The following is a 20,354-nucleotide window of genomic DNA, read 5'->3' on the forward strand; positions in this document are numbered from 1 at the left end:
GAAACCGTTTGCGAGCTCAAAATAATTATTTTCGCCATTGAGTTCTTCTCTCAATTAGGTGCGAGGATAGTTGGATGGAGGAGTCCAAGTCACGTGTAAATAAGAGCAATAGTTCTAGACTGGATTGGGACTAGTCTGCACCTTTTTGTCGGGACTGAATTATCACTCAACCACAAACAAATAATCGTTCGATCCTCAAGACTTCAAACTCTTCACATGTCCACAGACACGCAATACATGTTCAAAATTGTTCTCTTCGTGGTATTATTGATTCTCAGAGTTCGTCGTGTCTTTACTGAAATTCTTCGGAGCACGTTAATTATTAATAGTGAATGGTTTCATCCTAGCCATCTTGATACTTCTTGAGCTTCATGGGGACGCCGCATGAAAGTTCCACCCCCTGATCTTTGCTTCCAAGGTCAGGCCTCATTCTAGCGATTACTGGACGAACCTTTCGTTTTCTTCTTAAGACCAAAAGTTGACCTTTCGATCTGTATCGTCTTGTTTGTTTCCAAGACAAGGGTCCGTCGTACCCTTGCTACATCTGAAATAAGTGTGTACGTACCTATGATGATGTCAACTTGGTTGTGATATTGCACAAAGTCCCTTTGGTAGATTCATGGCAAAACTTCAGTTGCATATAGGCAACCTTTACTGCTTTAACAGTTTTCGATCTTGCTTGCTGTTGACCTCGATTAGTGCTGATTAAGTGCCGTCGAAAAAAGATATTTGCTGATTAGTCTTAGGGTTTGTGGTGATTGATGCTTAAATCTGAAAAGTTCAATCTTCTCTTAACAGAGCGCATAAGGGCCAGTGTCCTGATTCGGGGTCCACTCAATCAATGCCATCGGCAATTTATAGCCAGTTGGAGTCCATGAACTAAAAATTCTCATAGCCTAAATACGATGGAATATTCTACAGAACCATCTACGTTGAGGATCATGGATATTTTCCAGTGTCCTTTTCATCCTCTGGTCCCTTGGCTTCTTTTACTTTTCTTGATTGGTCAATCCATCCTGTTGCATAAACTGCTTGACCCACACTGCTTTGACCTTGTAGTCAGGGTCCTAAGCGAACATTTGCGACACCGTCGAAACCTCAATGGTACTTAGTCAAGCTTCTCATACTTCAGTCGTCAAAGACTACTTTCTTTATTCTGTCTGGCCGATTAAACTGATTTTAGTAATGGGAAATATCGTGATAAGCATCTTCAATCAGACTCTTCCTTGAATATCGCTCACGTTGTGAGCAATTAATTGCATCCTCCACTTGATCAGGAAGTTCAAACACTTTTCGAAATAATTCTCTCCTTGGGTACCACCACCTTTTCATACTCTCCATAGTAAATGAGTTGAAACCCACTTCAAGTGGCGGCGGCGTGGCCCATATTAGTTTAGCACTACTCCCCCACCACTTCCTCCACGCACAAGGTTACCCTGCCAGGATGGACTTGGTCAATCCGCCCGTGGGCCAGACATTCGCTTTGCCAGATGTGCTTTCTTATACATCATGCATTCCGATAATATTTGTAAACCGTCTTTTGAGACTTTGTGACATTCTCTTGGGGTTCTTTTTCCTACCTTCGAGTCTGTCATTATTCTCTACGATACGTGCAGTGCACTATCCATCACTGCTGGTTCAGATAATTTCTTATCTTTTATTTTCTTATTCTGTGCCAACTGGATTATTGGTACAGTCCGCTCTTTTAATACCTCATTAATTACTTTTCCCCGTCTCCTCTATTATCCGCGCTAAAGAACTCTTGAATCTTCTTCCAAAAAACCAACTATCGCTGCAGCACTCTCATCATTCGAATCTCATGACTTAACGACGACATAAGGCAACGCCACGGCTCGCTGCCTATATCCATCGATAGCTTCGATCATAATAACGACAAAATGGGTGCAAGTTCAGCTTTGTATCTGATGGCCCGGGCGGAACTTTACGATGGCTCGGAACCCGCGTCGACCTTCCTGAAAGATGTACAGAGTTCTGGGAACAATACAGTCGCAGAGGGGATTATAGAAAACTTGGTGTTTGCAGAAAGCAAATCGGTCCGGACATCGACTATTATTCTAGCAGCCTTTAATGTACTAGCTTCTTTTGCCACAGCAGCCAGTATTCTTTACGACTGCTACTGGGCATCGAAACGATGCAACCCCAAGTTTAAAGCTTCGTATGTTATGGATAATTCCCATTCTTGTGGCAGGGTAACTAACGCGTGCTAGAAAATTCTGCGTCTCCATGATTCATCCAGCGGAAACTTTCCCTTTGGTACTATCTATTGGTATTGTAATTCAAGGACTTATCTTTGCTGCAGTTCAAGGAGAAGGCCTTCACTCATTATTTACATTTGGATGCGGTACAATCGCTCAATTTATGTGGATCGGTATGTTTAATCTAGGACTGAAAGCCTTCTTGATACTAATGATGTTCAGCTCTTTTCATTGTTCCATATATTCAACTTGTGTTCGGACTCGAATGTGCTATAAGATCTTTGAAGAAAACCCCTTTCCAACCAAGAGGAAAATACGATGTGTCCATATGCTTAGGAACAATTGTGTTGATGTTGGTTGCCACTTGGATCCCAACAAATCTCTTTCCACAAAAGAATAGATGCTTTGCTTCATTGGTATGGTTCGTGTCAAGATATGGAACTTTTGGGCTCATTGTATATTCTGCTGTCGCCGGTCTCCTAATTATCAGTGCTCTCACTATATTTGTCAGACTATCCAAGACAACTTTGGTAGAGCGCAATCAAAGAATTGCAGCATCTCGTATGGTGTATTATCTCGTTGTAGGTCTCGTATCATTGGTAAGTCTATTTGATCAATTGGTGTTTAATATAGCTAAAGATTAGCAGGGTTTCGTAATTCCATACTTCATTTCCCAAGCAATCGGACATGGTAACTTCAAGCTAGCCATGATGGCAACTGTGGTCCTCAATTTGTCCGGTCTGATGAACGGTTTACTTCACTTATTCTTACGGTCGAACACTGCAACAACATCATTTGGGCCAAGAGGCAGGTCCTGGCCTAGTAATAAGCATGAGATTAGGATGTGGGGACCAAATGAGTTGGCATTCAGCGACCAGATAATGGACCCTGTTCCAGCGCCAGTATCTCCTAGATCAGGGTTAGTAAGTCGAGCAGAAAGCCAGAAAAGTTTGATCACTTCCTCGGACAAAAGCAAGTTCATTAGTATGACCGACTTATTTGTTCCGCAATCATCCACTTATTCACCGACGAAGCCAAATCCTCTACGCTCGAATTTCGTTACCCAAATGTCATCGGTACCAATTCCTCCGACTCCTACTGAGCATTTGCCTTCAGAGTATACGAGAAAACAATCATACTCTCTTTTCCCAGCACCGGCTCGCGATAGCCTTGACACATTAGAACCTCCACACATGAACAGATCTGCATTGGAATCAGTATACGATATTAGCGATCTTTCCGATCTGGTACCACCTCCACCTCTTCACGGTAAGATTGGACATAGAAGAGGCTCTTCTGTATCTTCATCAGCAACAGTTCAAATTGGTATTCGTTTCTCGCAAGCACCACCTCCAGTCATTCCTAAAACTATCCCCTTCGCCCTCCCAGCAACAACTTACGAATTGACTCCACTTCCCGCGACTACTTTTCAAACTCCCGCTCCCCCGTCAATGACCTACTCTCCTACATCAAAATTGAATCCCATTCCAAAGACCATGACTGCTCCATCTAGAGCTCATCTCCCTCCACTACAGACGAAAAATCTGACTGGAAATTCCATTCCAATCCCACCTCGCTCACCATTCCGACCTCCTCCTACCGCCAGTACAAACATCACCAATCAACGACAACAATCCCCTACCATGTCATATTCTCCTCGCTCTACCTCACCGCAACAATCACCATCCTTCGTCAACAAGACTCTCCCGGGGGTTCCAAAACCATCAACCCTAAAACAGCCAGCAATCGAACGCTTAGAGAACTCAGATGCAATATTCCAACTGAGTCCAACTGTTTACACACCACCTGGAGACTCGCCCCAGCGAAAAGGTTCCGTGAGGACCATCCCCATTAGATCGGATTCCAACCGTCGACAGTCAAGGCTAAGACAGGGAAGCAATGGCCAATGGATATGATCTGTCTATCATTTTGAGCGTCATCGATCTTTGAACGCGGGGTTTGTTTGTATATTGGAGTAGAGGCAAAGAAAATAAGGATGGAGTAACTTAGGAAAGGGAGTTTTTTCGGATCTAATGATACCAGCTTATTTGGTTTTTTATGTTTTATTTCTCATTTATGTCTATTATCAGAGTCTTTGGATATGGAGGAATTGGAAGGTGGAAGATTAAGATTGTGTCATGCGGCGTTCATATACCATCAATACCTACAACAGGGAACTGAAAGCTGCTCCCGCACCCATGGATATCTCTTTTGTTGGATATTATATACGCCTTTTGTACTCTACAGCTCTAGAGGGAGATAGAATTTTCTTACATGTTGCTAGAATTTGTGGTGGCGGATGAGGAAATTTATTTTGGAGAGTCGTATGGAAAAGCGCGTGGTGGTAAAGCAATGAGGAGATGAGATTTACGATGATAAAATGAACTTGGTAGAACAGAAAGTATGGGAAGTGTACTATATTCTACCTCTTTAGAGAATTGATCATTATGAGATGATATTACTTGGTTCCCATCTTGCTCTGAAGATATCCTCAATAGTGCTTTCTACCGATTAAATTTCACCAAATTCACTTCGTGCCAACTCCTCTTCACACCACAATTCAGCTTCACACTTCCCTCATTTCTCTGTATCTCAAAGCTCCCAGAACCAGTAACAATAGCAAGCAAAAACACCCAAAACCGCAAAATCATCCAAAAAGTAGCCTTCCATCCGATAGGTGAGTTCAGACACCCACTACTACCAGTTCTGGTAAACTATCTATGAAAAGATTAGATTGCGAACCAGACTTTTTTCGCGACTCGGACGAAATCGGACTTAGCTTACCATGGTGTTTCTTCCCGACATGATGTTTCATCTTTTGACTTTTCTGTCTGACTCGAGGTGCGGGAAGGAAAGAGATAGAGTGATGGAAGGCAAAATTTTAACATGAAGATGGGATCGAATGGACGGGAAGTCTAAGTCGCAATAGGTTAATTGGATTCCATGCATGCTGTCGAAATGATAATATTCATGTGATCCGAAATCACACAACCTCATATCTTTTTGAACACTATTTCCATAATTCTGCTACCACCGCCGATCACCTTCTACAACTCTTCTCTCATCCTTCTCGAGCATTCCAGAACCCAAATCCCTTCCATCCTTCCACACCAATTCCAAATATCCAAATATAGACCCCTCCCTCGTATCCCGTCGCCACCCCTCCCGTAGCCATAACGCTCCTAACGTCTACGAATGTCGATCTTCTCGCAGCCCTATGCATAGTATACTAGCTACTTATTCCCCTCTTTACATGTGGATATATCGTCTCGAGCTTCCCTTTGTGTATTTGATTCATGCAGAAAATTTAGTGAGGAAGGGACGGGAAGGAGTGGAGATTTGGGAAATGGGTGGATGGTGAGACAGGAGTGGTTTGAGATGATGGATTTGAAGATTGGCGAGCAAAGGGTCTTTTTTGGGACAAGGTAGACATACGTGGGTAATAGGAGGAGGTGGTAGATGTGGACATAGAGGCTAGTGGATGTGGATTTGAAGAGGAGAGGGAGGGGATACGCGTGCTGGTGAATAGGAATAAGTGGCACAGAAAGTTGTTGTTGATCGACTGGCTTGATTCCAATTTTGATCATGGTCGTTTACCACTTGTGGTGATATGGAAGTATCGGTATTTCAAATCTTCTGTTACTTTTTGGTAAAAATAGAACTTAGCCCCTTTGTCTTTATCAAGAGGTAACTTTCAAGTTGATTCTAATAGCCTGATCTATGAAAATAATTGGACGAAAAGTGCTGCTCCCTGTTGTGCATAAATAGCACTAGCAAAAGATTTCTGAGGATACCTCAAGTCGACCTTGCTATATTCTATCTTCTGTTGACACATTACAATTTCCAAGTGGTAAATTATGAAGTAGACTCTAGATATCGCCAGTGCTGTGACTACTAGCTCCGTGGAAGATAAATTCTTAGTACTATATCATGGATGTCCAGCTAGACTAGACCTGAATCTGTAGTTTGAGAATGCTAGACATAGGCTCAATAGATATCATGAAATATTGAAAGAGTATCTCCCAAGATTGATGGATAGAAGCAACATTCCAGTGATTAGAAAGATTGATGGGAAGGGAGTGGACCAGGTCGAGCATTTTCTAGCAGTATATTTCACTTGATCAGAACGAGAGCCAACTATCAAGCGGGAGACCAAACCTAGAGTCAATGAACACAGGACGATGTGATGAAGAAAAAATATCATATAGTTGATTATACAAACTAGATGCAACGAAGAGGGACTACTACAAAGCGAGGCTTTATAGATAACTCATAGGATAGGAAGGGTCTGTGATAGAGTATTTGCAACACAAATTATCTGCACATCATGTACTAGTGTAGATTACTTTCGGGCAGCCTAAGAATTGTGCCTTTCCGCACAAAAGGATGGCAAGTTGCGATTGCTAATCATTTGTGAAGATCTATAGAAAAGCTTCAAGCGCTTTCAAATACGGTCATAAATAAGAAATAATAAATAATAATATCCTGCCCCTTACCACTCGATGACCCTTTCCTCTCCCAGCCCATGAAATTCAGAGGTGATACCCTCTTATTTCTACAAACTCTTCGGAGGTCTTGTGATTCCAGTCAAATAATCTCCATTCAGCGTCTTGAACACTTTCCCCAACCCCTCATGACTATAATCCTTTTCATTCCACATATCTTTATGATAAATAACCTTCTCTTCATTTCCTTCTTTCACAAGCTTCAAGCTTATAAGACCTATCACATATATAAGTCACGTATCAGATGCTTTGGTAGATATTGAGTGCGGAAAAATGAATTCTAAAGGACTGAAAGAGGGCTAAAAGGGAAAGAAAGTACATACTGTCAACAACCTTTCCTTTTGGCAAGAGTTTTGGTCTATATTCCTGCCGCAATTTAAACACAATTTCGTCATCTGAAGACTTCACAATTTCTGTAGCAAGAGTCTTAGATGATCCCATTATCATAGGTATCCCTATTCAATTATCTTGCATTAGTTTCCTTTTTCTTGAATCTGTTCGTCAAATGTAAACTTGGCATTTCGTCCCAGTTTGGACTCAACTCAAGATCAAACCTCCATTCACACCTTTCACTCGGGGAACAACTCACCATACCACTGTCCCGCAATCTTAAACCTTGTATCGCAATAACTCCACGGATCATCATAAATCGCTTTTTCAGAATAAACATGCATATCTTGTTCCCCGGTGCCTCCTTCCACACAGCTCCCGCTGTATAGCGATGTAATACTTGTTACTATCTTCTGACGCGAGGGGGAGAGGGAGATGGATAATGTGGGATCAGGTGTATAGTTTATTTCTTTAGGATTTTCTGGAATTGCGGTGAGAGCGATGGGATCGGGTTGAGGTTCATGATTAGAGGCGGGTGTGGTGGTGGAGGGACCTGTTGACATTTTTGGAGATGAAGGGATTGTTAAGATTGTCAACTTCGAGGTTTGTCGGACCTATGAATTTAGACGTTGTATGTGCTGCGTGATTTGATTGAAAGGTAACATGGTGTTATATGTTGTTCACCACAGCTTGATATTAAGTCGTGATGTCATCGATAGCAGCGATCATAATCAGGGACCAATGGCTCGTTTACTGGGTTTTGCAACATCCAATGTTCTGTGTTTCGAAAAGCCCAATGTCTCAAATCGAATTGTTGATTTGATTGTCGATAGATGAGGCTCACTAGAGCTTTTATTCATGTTTTGAACTGCTGTTGTGTGTATCGCAGAAGATTGCATTTCTGATATTTGGATGTATGTACCATCCGACGATATGATTTCTAGCTCGAAAGAGATCAAAAGAGTTTGATACATGACAAGCCTTATGTAGGCATTCATTGAGTAATATTCTTGATTACTAGGTAAAGTATGTATCATGTCAAATATTTTAAACAGAAACGACGTACTCCTTCATGCACGCCCTTCGCTAATATGCAAACCAAGATATCCCAATCGTCTAAAATGACAAACCGTGTAACGCCGCTAAATATGTAGTTTCCATCGCTAGCGCCATCGCCATTGACGTCCTCGATCCGACCCTATTAGTAATTATCATATCCGTCACCGAACTGGTATTTCCCAGGCAGCATGGTTTTCTTCGTCATCATCCCATTCTAACTGATCTTCTTCGTCATTTAAAGCCATGCGTACAAATCTCTGAACCCAAGCCTGATTTGCTGCATGCTGATCCTGATCCTGGACATCGGCAATTATCTCATCGCGACCCCGACCTCGACCTCGACCTCTGCCAGCTCCTTGCCGTGGAATTTCTGGTCTATTCATACCACCAGCACGACCACGAGGAGCCCCATTACCACGACCCTGATTCTGTCGATTTCCACGATTATGCTGCCCACGACGTGCCTGTGGGGCATCAGGGACTGCGGGGGCAGGTTGTGCAACTTGACGAGGCTGATTTAAACGCAAGACAAGAGGGGCTTGTCGTTCTACTTCCTGCCGTTCGCCTTGCTCGATTTCTTCGTCAGGCTCCTGAGCTTCCTGCTCTGGTTCCTCCACCTCAGGTTCTTCCATCTCCTCCTCCTGAGGGATCTCAACAATTGCTTCCTGGACTCCACCACCAAAACCGCGCCCCACATCGTCCCCATCACCCGCTTCCAGTTCCCAAAGTCGTTGATAGCAGCCCGTAGTTTCTTGATTAAAATGCTTGTAAGGATTTGCTGGTTCCAGCCAAGCAGAGCAGAGATAACAGAAATGGGAATTGCATCTGAAACATATCATGTGGTTACACCCGTGTGTCTTCTGAACCGGGGCGGCACATGTAGGACAAGGTGTGGTATGAAGCTGCATGTATTCGAGCGAAGCCTTTTCTTCTTCAGAAAGCTCTTCTTTCTCTCTCTTCGGAGTGCAAGCTTTGAATTCTCCATGCCATCCCTGTAAACATCGACTGCAGAAAGCATAGGAACAGTCTTCACAGATTGCGATAAGATCCGCTCCTGCAACAAATCCCTTTCCCTTCCCTTTCGTCTCTGTGTCAGATTGATCATCTGAACTTTCATCGTCCTCAAGACCTTCAGGTTTGCGATACTTCTTTGACCTGGCGGCTCCGTTACACCAAGCTCGTGGGCAGTAAACAGTGTTCTTATCAGATTCCAGTTGAGCTTTATGCTTGAGTTTGACAAAGCGTGTGACAACATCATGTTCAAGGGGTATTTGAAGAAGTTCGCTGGGACTCAATTGAGTTTTCGGCTTTCGAGATTTTTTGGTGGACTTTTCGGCTCGTTCTTTTGCGCAATTCGGGGCCAAACATCGGACTGATATTAGATCACCCTCTTTGATTGCATTGTTATAGAAATCTTGTAGACATTCGATGCAAAAGACGTGCCCGCAATCGATCATCTTGTGGCAAGCGGAACCCTTTTTTGGATCTAAAGACAAGTCAGCAAATATATCGAATAAGAAGTCAGAGTCACACTACCAAGACAGATGCCGCAATCGTAAGTTCCTCTGTCGAATGCTTCTTGTATAGATTTGATGTCGAAATCCAGCAAGGCGATCTTATCATCCTGTGGGATCTCTAACATTTTGTCCTCCTCGCCATACCCAAAGGCATTCTCAGCTCCTTGTTGCAGTGAATCAATGTATGCGAATACCACCAAATCGTGCCCCATTTCTTCCCACATGCGAGTTCCATCGGCCTCGAGTTCGTCAAGGCGGGTTCGGGGAAGCCATGCGGGTGTTGTGGACAGCTCAAACTTGGGAGGTTCGGTTTCCGGATAACCTTCTGGTAAAGTTATGTGCAGTTGTAGTGATGGTAGATACGTGATTTCGTGCGATTCGGTATTGTTAGCTAAGGGATTATTGGTTACGTTGCCCTCCGCATTATCAGAACTGGCAGACAATGGCGGGGTAGGAAAGTTTAGCACACCATCAGATGCAGTGGGAAACGAGACAGTGACCGGGTTTCCGGGCTTAACAGATAGTTCGATGGATGCGCGAAACTTGTTACTGGAGTCAAATTCGATTTCGGGAAAGATAGCGGCGACGCATTCAAACTCCTCTGCTCGCTGATCCTCCATCTTGGTAGAAGATAAAAGGACGAACAACGAAATAAGCTAATAGAACAACTTCTGCTCTAGATTCTCTAGGTAGTAGAAGTGATTCGACCACCAAGGTCATAAAAATGAGCGAAACAACCAAGACATCCAGAATTCACAGTTCTGAAAGTTGGTGAAAGTAAGTGGAAGATATTCTCAGTGGCGGATGTGTATTGATAATTATGATGGGGCGTAATCTGAGGATGATGGAATTATTTTACAGAGCTGCTTTAACGAAAATGGCATGCTGCCTTTAAAGTTCTCTGATAACCCACCGTCATAGTCATCGGCCAAGTTTTAAATTTTGTAGATTTGTTACCCAGTGAGAAAGTATCACATTGGATACCCACATAGAAATGAGGTAACAGACTTCACTTAGCAAGCCCTTTCCATTAACGAACTTTGAGCTTCAATTGTGAAAAGTGTCTACAAGGAGTGCGATCTATTCGCAAATTTCAGCGCGAGAATATCACCATGGCAGAAACTCCATTAGCCTCACTTTCCTTGACGCATGTTCATTATGTATGTGCCAGCTCTCCTTTCCGTGCGAACTATGCTAATTGAACTCAGGATCCTAATGATCCAGTCTCCTATTTCTGCGCATGGCTCGCCCTCGTACCCCAAGGACTATGCGTCGTGTATGCCACTCTCATTTGGTCGACGCGCGAAATCGAAGTTCTCATGATGTTTGGTGGACAGATGACATGTGAGGCGTTGAACTTCATCCTAAAACGTATACTGAAGGAAGAACGCCCAAAACAAATGCATGGAAAGGGCTATGGAATGCCATCTTCTCACTCCCAGTTTGTGGCTTTTTTCTCAATAAGCTTGACATTATTTTTACTGTTTCGACATGTCCCAAGGAAGCCAACACCTTCGCATACACCACTGAGTATCACCGCCCGGGTTGGTCTATCTGGATTAGTCTTGATCAGCGCCGGACTGGTAGCTTGGAGCAGAATCTATTTGAACTATCACACACCAAAACAGGTAATCGTTGGTTGTTTAGCTGGAGCAGGGAGTGCTACATTATGGTTCTTATTTACAACTGTTGTGAGAAAGTCAGGATTACTTGCATGGATTTTAGATCTGCCAGTGACGAGATTATTCCGAATGAGAGACTTGGTTGTGGAGGAAGATTTATGCCAGGCTGGTTGGGAGAAATGGGAAGTCAAAAATGCGACTCTACGGCCATCAGTCAATGGCAAGAAAACTCGCTAAAGGTTCAAGGAATGTGTCAGTTATAAAGTCATCACCACAAAGTCGATGTGAATCATCGCGTCAAACCAATTGTCAGCTGGATAGACCCAGTAGATTCTTACGAAACCCATCTCACCAATACTCTGGAAACAAACGGGTTAACAGTCATCTGAATTCTGCGCAACACTCTGGGATTCCAATGGTCAAGAACAAGTCCACGATTGTTCGCCCAATGAGACATCCTACTAACTTATTTGGTTGACGACCGACCAATGCAATTTCTTCGTGGATACGTTTTCTCCCAATAGCCTCTGAAAACTCTTCAGATAATGCTCGCAAGCAATTGCATGTGCTACCATTTACATTTCCAATACACTCCGATATTCCCAAAGTTTTTCTAAACAGTGCAATCAATCGTCCATTCAAGTGTGCTTTATATCAATACGAGAACGTCTGCAGGTATGTTCAGTTAGCTTGGTCAACTTGCTCGGAATGGGTGCCGATATGTATCATAAACGCATTCAGAAAGCCGAGCTGCAGATTATCAGGCTCGGGATGTGTTCCTGAAGATGCTCCGGAACTATCCTAGGGTCTCGTTGACTCTGAAATGCAACCGTACCTACATGTTTTACGAGATCCAGGTCAACAAATTACGGATCCACTATTGTTTTTTGCTGCAGCCGCTTTTGTCGATGTTTGAAAAATCTAGAGACGAGCGTCAGAAACTCAAATCATGCTGCCGCACAAGTATATTGAAGCATTTCCGAAGAATTGATTTGCAGTGTCTACCTATGCAGCCATGTGGCCCAGCCGTATCCGACGGCGGGGCTTTACCTAATCAGACGAGATCCAGGAATTGAATGCAAGTCTTGCATACCCGGCGTAGATAAGCCTCTCAATATGCGATGCAGACTACATGTGTAGAAATGTTGGACTGTTGTATGCACGAGAAGTTCCGATCCGATCCGCATGGCACCACCTAAGGTCTGAGGCAAAATTCGATGGTTTTATGATTATGACTCAAAGTCGAACTCGTTCTGATTTGAGACCCAGATAATTACAACATTATATGATTGATATCCGGGCGTGATATTGCTTATCGTCTGCTTGTGCAATATCGCTGATAAGGTTAGAAAGATCAATAATTGATTTTCCTCTTTGCCTGCGTTACAATCATACCATTGTGGATAGATATTTTCCGTTTCTGATAGATCTAGAGCATATAACGTGGTTTATCAGTGAACGGGTCATTTCGAAAACCACCTAAATCAAGCTTTTTAAAATTTTAAAATTTTAATAACTAATCATTATTTTCTTAAATAAAAGATTTTAAAAAATAATTAAAATCTAGGTTTTTTATTAATCTAATTTTTATAAAATAATTTTATTATATTCTAAAAAGAAAAGGAAATTGTCACGATTTTCGTTACAAAAAATCTATTTTTATAATAACAGCTTTATAAATTCAAATTTCTTGAAACTAATAAGACTTTTAATATTCTTATATATTGAAATATTTTATATCAAATTTTCAGAAAATTATATCTATAAATAAAGAAAGTGCACGGTTACGCACAAACGAATTTTGTATGTAAAATAAGTGATCCATTCACTGATATGACCCACTCACTGATAAACCACGTTATCTCGTTTATGTTACTGAATCCAAATCAGGATTTGATAAGTGCATTTTTCTAACTACATTTACATGAATAAACATGACGTATTCCGTTCAGCAGAAGTCAACACTTTTCCTTATCGAGTGCGTTTTACTGTTACGAAATAACGGTGTCCAGTATGAATAGCACCTTCTCTTTTGACTATTAGATGCATGGAGTGCCTGCTACCCTGCTAGAGTCCCAGCGGACAGGAGACGCTCACCCAATTCGGTTCCATCTTTTGATGAAGACCCCTGCATCGATTGAGGTTGTTCAGTACAACATCAGCGCTTCGCGATTGGTCAAACCTTTGCTCCTTGTCAAGACGTTATCTAGACATTGAGTGTCGTGAAATTCATCTCTACCCATTTCAAATCAACAACTTTGAATGCATGCATAATCACCAGCCGGCACTGGGTCAGATCTCGTAGGTCTAGAAGAACTTGCGGGAATAAAGTTTAATCCCACATATTCCTGTCTACACTCTTTGATTTGCAAGCCTTCTGAAGGTCTAACTATCCCCTGTCTAAATCCTAGTATCTTCTTGACCTCAATCTCATATGCATGCGAAACTGTGCAAAATCACTTCATCGACATGCAGTATTGGATCCAAGATTACTCAAGACCGACGATTGTTGAACCTTCAACGCCCTTCAATTCCGGCCTTGACATGCATTCTATCCAGTCATCATGCATCATCGCCTCCGTACTAAGCTTCTGGAATCTACAAACGGTCCTTCTCAACCCTGTCAATAGTTATATGACGTTAGGTGAATCAAAACTTCAGTGATGTCCGTTTGCATCTCACTATTGCTAATCCAAACAAGTTGCGGGCCATCCGAACCCTTGTCTCCTCTCCCCTTCGCAATCGCACAATGTCATAATCCAGAGTGGTCAAGTGCGATTAAACTATAAAAACGATCTGATCATCACTCATCATTCGTTTAAAGGGGTATCTAGTTATTTGAATTCTTCTAAAGGCCCAAGACATGCTTCTTTCTTCGTCGTTACTAGCATTTTTTGCTGCTGTAAATGGAGTCACTTTACCAGATAGTAACCTGAGACACAGAAAGACGGATGATAATACCTTATATCCAAAAGTTAACACCATTGATAAGGCGTTCATTGTTGAATTGGAAAAGGGAGTTAGCCCCTCTATATCTAGACGAGATCTCCACAATGCCTTCCACAAACATGCAGCGTCAATTAGCTACAATGTCCGTCACGAATTCGATTCTACAGCATTTTTAGGCCTTTCCATTTCTGTCATCCAAAGTGACACCAATGCTGAATTGCAACGACAGCTTTCGGAGATCCCTGGAGTAGTGGATGTATGGCCAGTATACCAAGTCCCCCATCCTGGTGTACTTTCAAATTACACGAACGAGGATAGTCCCAATGAAGATTTTCCGTTGTTACAAAAAAGACAATCCACAGTAACTCGAACAGGAGATTTGGCATCAGCTCTCGAGATGGGCGGCGTTGATAAGCTACATGCAAAAGGCATCAAAGGCAAAGGAATCAAAATCGGGATTGTAGACACCGGGGTTGATTATCGCCATCCTGCACTAGGTGGAGGATTTGGAACTGGTTTCAAAATAAGTGGTGGATACTCTTTTGTATACGATAACGGAACCTTGGGGGAAAGTTCAGACCCTTTATCCACGTGTATCACTGGAGGACATGGAACCCACGTATCAGGTGAGCGTGCTCTGCTCTCTTCGCTATTTAATGACGAGCTAATGTCCTTTAGGTATTCTTGGAATGGATCCCATATCTGAAGATGGCTACTTTCCAATCAGTGGCGTCGCTCCTGAGGCGAATCTCTACATGTACCGCACTTTTGATTGCGCAAATTCAGGTGGTAGTGACACTATCATGGCTGGCATGTTGAAAGCACAAAAAGATGGTGTTGATATTATCAGCATGTCCCTTGCGGTTGGAACCGAATTCCCTTCAACCCCAGATCCATTGGCTTCTGTAGTAAATAGCATTACCCAAGCCGGAATTGCTGTGATTTTGGCAGTCGGGAATGAAGGCTCGCTAGGTCAATACGCCACAGAGTTATTCACTGCAGATTACCCTTCCACGGAGCCCGGTGCTATCGCTGTTGGAGCCATTGCAAATAGAGATTTTCCACTTGTCTATCCGGCCGTGGACTCTGCCAATTTCACTCTTGGTTATGCATCTGTTTGGCCAGTCAATCTTACTATTCCCGTATATGTTTATCTTGTGTCCGATGGGTGTGATAGCTCAGCATGGACTAATGCTCTCGATACCGTCAGTCAAAGTGGTCTTTTAAATGCCACAATCTTTGCTTTCGAGGCATTCAAAACGACTTCTTATTGCAATCCGAACTCGATTGCCTCAGATTGGAGTTCAAGTAAGGTAAAACCTGTCTATGTCATGGGCTACAATTCTGACATTGCGAATTCTTATTTACTCGAGTATAACGTCTTCAGTCCTTCATACTTTGGTGCAGTACACTATATCAACCTTAATACCAATGATGGAATTGCTCTCGTCAACAATTATGGTTCGGTTGGAGGTTTTCCTAGATACACTTTGACATTCACGAGAAGCGAATACAAGAGCCCTCCACAACACTCAGGAGGCTTGGTCGATTATTATTCGAATTTCGGCCCAACCTATTTCACTTATGATTTAAAACCACAGATTTCTGCACCTGGCGGACATATCCTCTCGACATATCCTTTAGGCATAAATTCCAATTACGCGATTTTATCTGGGACTTCAATGGCTACTCCCTATGTCGCAGGATGTTTTGCGCTCGTTAAATCCCAATTTCCGACCGCTAGCGTATCTCAAATATTGGATCTGCTTCAAACAACAGCTAAGCCTGTCAGTTGGGTCTGGGATAGTACGATCCTTTCCGCGACTGCACAACAGGGTGCGGGTCTCATCAATGCATATGATGCCATCTTTGCGCAAACCACAATTTCTCCCGGGCAAATCGTTCTTGGAGATGATAGTACACACACTGTCTTTGGTGCTGCAAATATCACCATTGATAATGCATCAGAATCTAGTAAAACCTACACTCTATTTCATATCGGTGCTGGTTACACGGATGGCCAATTGTCCGGACGGAATTACAACCAGATTGCGCTTTACGGAACTGGTATCTTCCCCACCCCTACTGTCACTCTCGCAGGTGGTGAGTCAAGAACCATCGATTTTTCTATCGTCCCCCCCATAGGCATCGTTGCCTCAAATCGTCCCGTCTTCGGTGGTTTCATCAAAGTCAGCTCTTCTGCCGGTGAAACATATACAGTCCCCTACATCGGTCCACCCTACTCAGTATTCAATGCATCATACATCTCGGTCATCCAGGTTGCTGGTTTTAACTCGGCTGGAATACCGGAAAAGGATACTGGGTTCCTCGAGATCAATCCCACCAGACAGTACGGCATAGCTGCTGATATTCCACAACAATATACACTTGCATTCCGATTTGATCTCTTACCCGCCAATACAAATATTACAGCTAACACACACGCATTCAACGCATCTCAAACTTTCCCCTACATTTCTTCTCAATCCACGCCCAGATCGTCGATCTTCGGATATCCATCTTTTGGAACTTACACAAACCGTACGGCGACGGTAGCAAGTGGCCCAATACAGCCAGGTAATTATATCCAGTATTGGACGAGTGCACGGGTCACTGGTGATGATGGAGTGAGCTATAACGTAGGGGATGGTGACTATCGATTTTTCGCAAGCGTGCTGAGATGGGGTGGAAAGGTGGGGAAGATTGAAGATTATGATACGTGGCTGGGACCAATTTTGAGATTTAATGCGAGCTATACAGGTTAATGAATTTGCGTGTTGTAATAGTGCTCATACGCTCTAGTGCGCGGTGTTAGTTACTGATAGTTATTGTTAATTGATGTGGCAGTTCCAGAAGGAACGGAAATTTATCAGAAACAAATAAGATGTTCATCAATTATTTTAACTCATTATAGTAGAAGATTCCACTTACTTATCATTTCGAATTTACATATCATGCAACGAAAAATGAATAGCTATCATTATCTTGATCGTCCCTTTCGGTCGCGTATGTCTTGTCTGTCTCTTGTCCTCTCGCTTCCAGTCAAGTATCCACCGTGAAAGCGTGAAGCGTTTAATGCCGTGGCCTACTTATGAGACTCAACCCAACCAAATCTATTTTTGGGCAATAAGGCTGATCTAGGTCACCGATAATGGACCCATCGCACCCTGTTCTCATATAACTTAATTAGACAGATGGACGTGTGACGAATTAGGATTTGACGGAAAGTTGAGGCCGGCCCCACAAACCTACCTACAAGACCTCAATTGTGTTCTATATATAGTCCATAGGATGGATATTTTCCAGTCTGTACGTATATCTTGGATGAAGGCTTGGTTGATTGAGTCAAAACAATTCTACGAGATTGAATCTGGTCGCAAATTTTGTCAAAAGTGTCGTTATATTGACGTTAGAATGTTACGCTTCTTACGATGTCCAATACTATTGAATCAAGCATATTTCGTGAGAAACTATTGAAATTAATAGTAGGTCCGATGATTTGGGATGAGGTCTTTACGTACCGGCAATGCATTTACTAGATTTTATTGCCATAGAGCGTCAGGAGTTTGATATAAAGATGAATAGGTCGACAGCAGTCTTGGTCAATTCGGACCATAGTTTCATTACGCAAGTTTCGATGAGAAAAATTTCTCATCTAGGCTTTCTGATATAGGCTACGATTTTGCTGTTCTAATATAAAGCATTTCGAAGACTTTATTTAGATACGATTGAAGCAATCTTGTGAGTTCAATGCAATTTGGTCACTTTCTGGAGTATTGGCAGTGATTTGAGCTTGAAGATCTGGGGTATCTACATCTCTTATATACTGACCCTTGAATGTAGGATGCCACTTCATTTATTTACTACCGAAAATGTCTTCGTCTACCTTGAGGCAGCCACCATCTCCACTACACGAACCACCTGTGGATCCTGATGTAAGAAAGGCAGAGATAGAAAATGTCATGAAGACCGTGAGGATGTATGAAAGGATTAGAGTTCCCCTCCATGATAGAAAAAAGAAAGGAGCACACGAAAAAGCAATGAGAGTTTGGGATGGCCATGTGCAAAAAAGTACATGGACAAACCATGGGCATATTGATCGTCGATTCGAGGAAGATTATCTCAGGGCAAAAGTGGGTCTAGACCGACTTGGAAATAATTCAAAAGAATCAGAGACAGTAGGGTTCATTGAGCGATGGCTGGGATCGAAATTCTCGGAAGCCCGGTTTCATATCAAGTCGCAATACGGAATATTCCCAAAGAAGGGTCCAGAAGAACAATCGGATAATATGCTGGGCTACCTGAATATTCACATGCTTGAGCAGCCTTTAGTGGTGATAGAGGCAAAACCGCCAGAAGAAGATAGGGAAGAGATGACACCCGCTAAACTGGTTAAGATGGAGAATCAAGCAGAACGATATTGTCGTGAATGGCTAAAGCACAACCCGGATGTACCCTTTATATATGCAATTACATTCCGATCGACAAATTTTAGAATGTGGGTCATGGCAAGAAAAAGAGATATGGAAAAGGCGGAGATGGTGGGATTGTGGCAACCGAAGAAACGGACATGGGACGAATATAGGGACCCGGGGTTGGACTGCGATGCCGAGACTATTAAAGTTGCAATTAGTCTGATTAAAGAACACCCGAATGGCTCAGACTATGCACTTACTACAACTAGTGATCCTCAATCGCAAAGTGATCAAGCCCCATCCGCAGTTCCAATTAGAGCAACGAGAGGAAAAAGTGGATCGAGACGTGGAACTCCAAGTGGGGATAGCAAGGGCGAAAGAAATAGAAGCAGAGATAGAAGGAACAACAAGTCAGATGATCAGTTTTCAAGCCAAGAAGAGACTTCTGAGCAGCGAGCAGAAAGGCACAGAAAGAGAGACAGGGAGAGAGAGAGAGCAAAAGAATCAGAAAGATCAGAAGGGAAAAACAAGGAGAAAGAAAGAGGAGAAGGACGTGAAACCTCTATCAAGGCGCGCTCACTACAACCAAGCGCTCCAGTTGACGTACCACGATCATCCTCGAGAGTTCCCAGAAGATCCAATACATCAACCAGTGAGCGTGGAAATCTAGCATCAAGTTCCAGTCCCGAGTATTCTGCACAAACACCAATACCAACACGCGAACGTCGCGAAAGAGGAGATACAGATCGAGCTGAGCGATCTTCTACCAGAGACGGAAAGCGGCCGGAAGGCTCCAGTAATAGCAAGCTTAGCGAGCCGAAAAAACGTGATTTCCAGGCCAGGAGAACAGATTCTCTGAGCACGGTACCGCCGACTTCGTCGAATGATCGGAATACTTCTAGTAGTGATAATCGGGAACCACGACCCAAGAGTACGAAGAAGGTTGGAGATGCGTCGGCTGATGCGAGGAGGAAGTCGAAGCGGGAAAAATCGTCTATTAGTTGATGAATTGGATAGGAGGTAGGTAGCTTTGGAAAGGTATGCATTATCTGGTGTGTGTTTTCATTGCCCTTTCACTTTGTTTTATATTATATGTTTTTGCTTTGTTGATCAACTGTGATTTACCATCCCTCCCAAACTCTGATGGGCCTATAAAATGATAAAATAGAGGGCTATAGGTTCTACTGCAGCAGTGTCGTTTGATTATGGGTTCATCTTGCTATTTCTTGTTATATATGCCACAATAGTTTGAGATACAAAAACCTGCTTTGAGGGCTTCTGTTTTCAACATCATGCTATCTGTTAGAGTCCTATTCCATTTACTTCCATGTTGCGATATTCTTCTCAAACAGTAATATATACATTCACATGAAGCAGAACGGCAAATGACAAATTTGCAACAGCTTGTGCTTCTTCTGCAACCAATGGTATATTTTCAGTCATATCGAGCGCCATGTTCTTTTTCAAGTCAAAATTATTTGTTTCCAAGAAATCTTCGGGAATAATTCTAACCATAACTGTTCCACCTTATTTATTGCAAACAATTATAGCAAGCACATGTACATGATATATATGTAAGAGCTCGAGGAACGCAGTGAACTTTCTTCATCTTGTTGAGTGGAAATTCGACAGCACTCTTCTGATTGACTCTCTAATACAATTCAGTCCATCTAGTGTTCGTATCACTCATACAGAGCCCTGCATAATTTATCAATGGCGTAATATGTGAAGCGATCTCGAT

General features: G+C 42.7%; 6 protein-coding genes across 6 annotated transcripts; 4 read left to right on the forward strand and 2 right to left on the reverse strand.

Moving 5' to 3' along the window:
• Nucleotides 1-1,898: 1,898 nt before the first annotated feature.
• Nucleotides 1,899-4,132, forward strand: EAE97_008280 (uncharacterized protein; the record flags this gene model as incomplete). The annotated part of the gene is made up of 4 exons (XM_038878794.1): nt 1,899-2,176; nt 2,229-2,389; nt 2,439-2,815; nt 2,864-4,132. The coding sequence occupies 4 exons, from the start codon at nt 1,899-1,901 to the stop codon at nt 4,130-4,132; spliced, it is 2,085 nt and encodes a 694-aa protein (XP_038730474.1).
• A 2,497-nt stretch (nt 4,133-6,629) lies between these two features.
• EAE97_008281 (uncharacterized protein) lies at nt 6,630-7,614 on the reverse strand (the record flags this gene model as incomplete). The annotated part of the gene is made up of 3 exons (XM_038878795.1): nt 6,630-6,938; nt 7,045-7,176; nt 7,311-7,614. The coding sequence occupies 3 exons, from the start codon at nt 7,612-7,614 to the stop codon at nt 6,772-6,774; spliced, it is 603 nt and encodes a 200-aa protein (XP_038730475.1). The 3' UTR covers nt 6,630-6,771.
• Nucleotides 7,615-8,271: 657 nt separating this feature from the next.
• Nucleotides 8,272-10,247, reverse strand: EAE97_008282 (uncharacterized protein; the record flags this gene model as incomplete). Its single annotated transcript, XM_038878796.1, has 2 exons — nt 8,272-9,596; nt 9,647-10,247. The coding sequence occupies 2 exons, from the start codon at nt 10,245-10,247 to the stop codon at nt 8,272-8,274; spliced, it is 1,926 nt and encodes a 641-aa protein (XP_038730476.1).
• A 492-nt stretch (nt 10,248-10,739) lies between these two features.
• Nucleotides 10,740-11,486, forward strand: EAE97_008283 (uncharacterized protein; the record flags this gene model as incomplete). The annotated part of the gene is made up of 2 exons (XM_038878797.1): nt 10,740-10,787; nt 10,836-11,486. 2 exons carry the CDS (start codon nt 10,740-10,742, stop codon nt 11,484-11,486), a joined length of 699 nt encoding a protein of 232 aa, XP_038730477.1.
• A 2,626-nt stretch (nt 11,487-14,112) lies between these two features.
• Nucleotides 14,113-16,963, forward strand: EAE97_008284 (uncharacterized protein; the record flags this gene model as incomplete). The annotated part of the gene is made up of 2 exons (XM_038878798.1): nt 14,113-14,824; nt 14,877-16,963. 2 exons carry the CDS (start codon nt 14,113-14,115, stop codon nt 16,961-16,963), a joined length of 2,799 nt encoding a protein of 932 aa, XP_038730478.1.
• A 1,107-nt stretch (nt 16,964-18,070) lies between these two features.
• Nucleotides 18,071-19,618, forward strand: EAE97_008285 (uncharacterized protein; the record flags this gene model as incomplete). The annotated part of the gene is made up of 1 exon (XM_038878799.1): nt 18,071-19,618. The coding sequence occupies one exon, from the start codon at nt 18,071-18,073 to the stop codon at nt 19,616-19,618; it is 1,548 nt and encodes a 515-aa protein (XP_038730479.1).
• Nucleotides 19,619-20,354: the final 736 nt, after the last annotated feature.

The sequence above is a fragment of the Botrytis byssoidea genome, assembly GCF_014898295.1.
Source record: "Botrytis byssoidea strain MUCL 94 chromosome Unknown BBYS_017, whole genome shotgun sequence".
Taxonomy (NCBI): Eukaryota; Fungi; Ascomycota; class Leotiomycetes; order Helotiales; family Sclerotiniaceae; genus Botrytis; species Botrytis byssoidea.